The sequence below is a fragment of the Colobus angolensis genome, unplaced genomic scaffold (genome assembly GCF_000951035.1).
Source record: "Colobus angolensis palliatus isolate OR3802 unplaced genomic scaffold, Cang.pa_1.0 Scaffold42, whole genome shotgun sequence".
Lineage (NCBI taxonomy): Eukaryota > Metazoa > Chordata > Mammalia > Primates > Cercopithecidae > Colobus > Colobus angolensis.
The window spans coordinates 684,333-686,769 of NW_012117599.1; the positions used below are offsets into that span (position 1 = coordinate 684,333).

At 64.3% G+C, this 2,437-nt stretch overlaps 1 protein-coding gene across 1 annotated transcript; it reads right to left on the reverse strand.

Annotated features, from left to right (window-relative positions):
* Nucleotides 1-745: 745 nt before the first annotated feature.
* ADRA2B (adrenoceptor alpha 2B) lies at nt 746-2,132 on the reverse strand. Its single transcript, XM_011956507.1, has one exon. It carries the CDS (start codon nt 2,105-2,107, stop codon nt 749-751), a length of 1,359 nt encoding a protein of 452 aa, XP_011811897.1. The 5' UTR covers nt 2,108-2,132; the 3' UTR covers nt 746-748.
* Nucleotides 2,133-2,437: the final 305 nt, after the last annotated feature.

Consider the following 2,437-nt stretch of genomic DNA (forward strand, 5'->3'; position numbering starts at 1 on the left):
TCAATGCCAGTGATCGGGGATCTCCCGTCGAGGCAGAGACCAGGCCTCCAAGTCCGCCCCAGCGAGGCATCCACGTGGCCACCCACCTGCCAGAGGGGTGCTGGGTAAGGAAGCCGATCCATGGTTCTGGCCTTTAAAGGAACCACAGATCCAAAAACAGGTGAAGGGGGAAAGGAGAGCCCAGAGACGGTGCCACCCCATAAGCCCCCATCCCAGCACCTGCCAGGGACTGCGAGTGCCTAGTGTGGGTGATCAGTCTTGGTTTCTTCCTCCTCCTCAGCAGCAGGCCCCCCTGGGAAAGTGGAAGGCTGGCTGTGTGCTCTTTGTGGGTGGGGGGAGATGAAAAAGAAACAAAAACACCACAAGCAAGTGACCTGCCAGGAACACAGAGTCCTCAAGAAAGGAAAGCCCAGACATTGGCCTGGAGAGCACGGGGCTCTGGAAAGGAGGTGCTCTCTCTTCTCCTGTCTGGGCTGTGCTCCGGAGGATTTGAACCACCTCCGTCAGCCTGTGCTCAGGGAGAGGGTGGAGAAGGGGTCCCCCACAGCTGAGATGGCAAAGGGAGGCTTCAATGGGACTCTTGCTAACAGCCCCCCTGCCCACCCCTCACAAGGGGTTCCTAAGACAAGGCCTGCAGGATCTGGGCAGTGAGCAGAAAGCCCAGGGGAGGCAGCCACACACAGCAGGGCAAGAAGCAGGGTGGCCCCGGCACCACCGCACCAACCCCACAGGGGCAGCGCAGGCGGGCTCACCAGGCCGTCTGGGTCCATGGGCGGCACAGGATCCTCCGGAAGGCACGGCGGAAGTCCTGGTTGAAGATGGTGTAAATGACAGGGTTCAGCGAACTGTTGCAGTAGCCGATCCAGAAGAAGAACTGGAAGAGGCCATGGGGCACCTTGCAGTGCTTCGGGCAGATGGCGCCCAGGCTGTAGCTGAAGAAGAAGGGGAACCAGCAGAGCACAAAAACGCCAATGACCACGGCCAGCACGAAGGTGAAGCGCTTCTCCCGGGTCAGCTGCGCCCGTCGATGCCACCACTGCCCACCTATAGCACCCACGCCCCTGCCCAGGAGCACCTGGCCACGTAGGGTGGCCAGCACCCGGGAGCCCTGTGGCTGCTGCAGCGGGGGGCTGCAAGCTGAGGCCGGAGACACTGGCCCTGCCTGGGGTTCACACTCTTCCTCCTCCTCCTCCTCCTCCTCCTCCTCCTCCTCTTCAGCTTCATCCTCTGGAGATGCCCCACAAACACCTTCCTTCTGGCCCTGGCCTGAGTTGGGAAGGGCAGCCCAACTGGGTGGCAAGGCCCGGGTCCCAGTATCTTCAGAGGTCTCCCCCTCCTCCTTCTCCCCAGTGGACTTCGAGTGTCCATTGACCTCTCTGGCAGATGCCAGAGAAGCCAGGGCTGGCAGCTTGGCTGAGGCCAAAGCCCCACCACGGTTGGGTCGGGGCTGCTTGGACTCACCCTGCCCAAGCCCCCCCTTGGCCCTGGGACCTCTGCGGTTGCTGCGTTTGGCGATCAGGTAGATGCGCAGGTAGACAAGGATCATGATGAGGCAAGGAGCAAAGAACGATCCGATGCTGGAGGCCAGGATGTACCAGACCTCCTGGTTGAGCTTGCACTGGGGGCGCCCGCGCGGCTGGGGGCCCTGGTCGCCCTTGTAGATGAGGGGCGGCAGCGAGATGACGGCGGCGATGACCCACACGGTGAGGATGATGCACTTGATGCGGCGCGGGGTGCGCTTGGAGTTGTACTCCAGCGCGCGGCTCACGGCCCAGTAGCGGTCCAGGCTGATGGCGCACAGGTGCACGATGGACGAGGTGCAGAAGAGCACGTCGAGCGCCAGGTACACCTCGCACCACCTGCGCCAGAAGTACCAGTAGCCGAGGAGCTCGTTAGCCAGCGAGAAAGGGATGATGAGCGTGGCCACCAGGATGTCGGCGGCGGCCAGCGACACCAGGAACAGGTTCTGAGGGGCGCGCAGCGAGCGGCTGGTCAACACAGCCAGGATAACCAGCGCGTTGCCGAAGATGGTGAAGAGGATGAGGAAGGTGGTGACCGCCGCGATGGCCGCCGTGGCCTGCACGGAGTAGGGGTCCTGGTGGTCCATGGCTGGGCGGGACGTGGGCAGAGGGAGCGCTGCCCGGTTCGGCTAGACGAGAGCGGCGCCCCTCCAGCGGCGCCGAGGGCGCTGGAGCCCCATGGCCCGGACGAGGGGGGCCTAGGAGGTCGGGAACACCCGGGACCAGCCGCCGCCCTCCTACATCCTCCTCCACCGGCGCCCGGGGTCCCTGCCGTCTGTCCCCGAGAAGTTTTCCAAGTTGTCCCGCCGGCGTCCCCGTCCCACGCGGGACTGGAAAAAGTGGCGCCCTCCTGCCACGCCGATGCCGGACGCGCTGGACAGGGGGCGCGGGCCAAGCTGGGCCGGTTCTCCGAGGAG

Coding starts and splice junctions, on each gene's coding strand:
- ADRA2B (XM_011956507.1), bottom strand. CDS start 2,107: ATGGACCACCAGGACCCCTACTCCGTGCAGGCCACGGCGGCCATCGCG.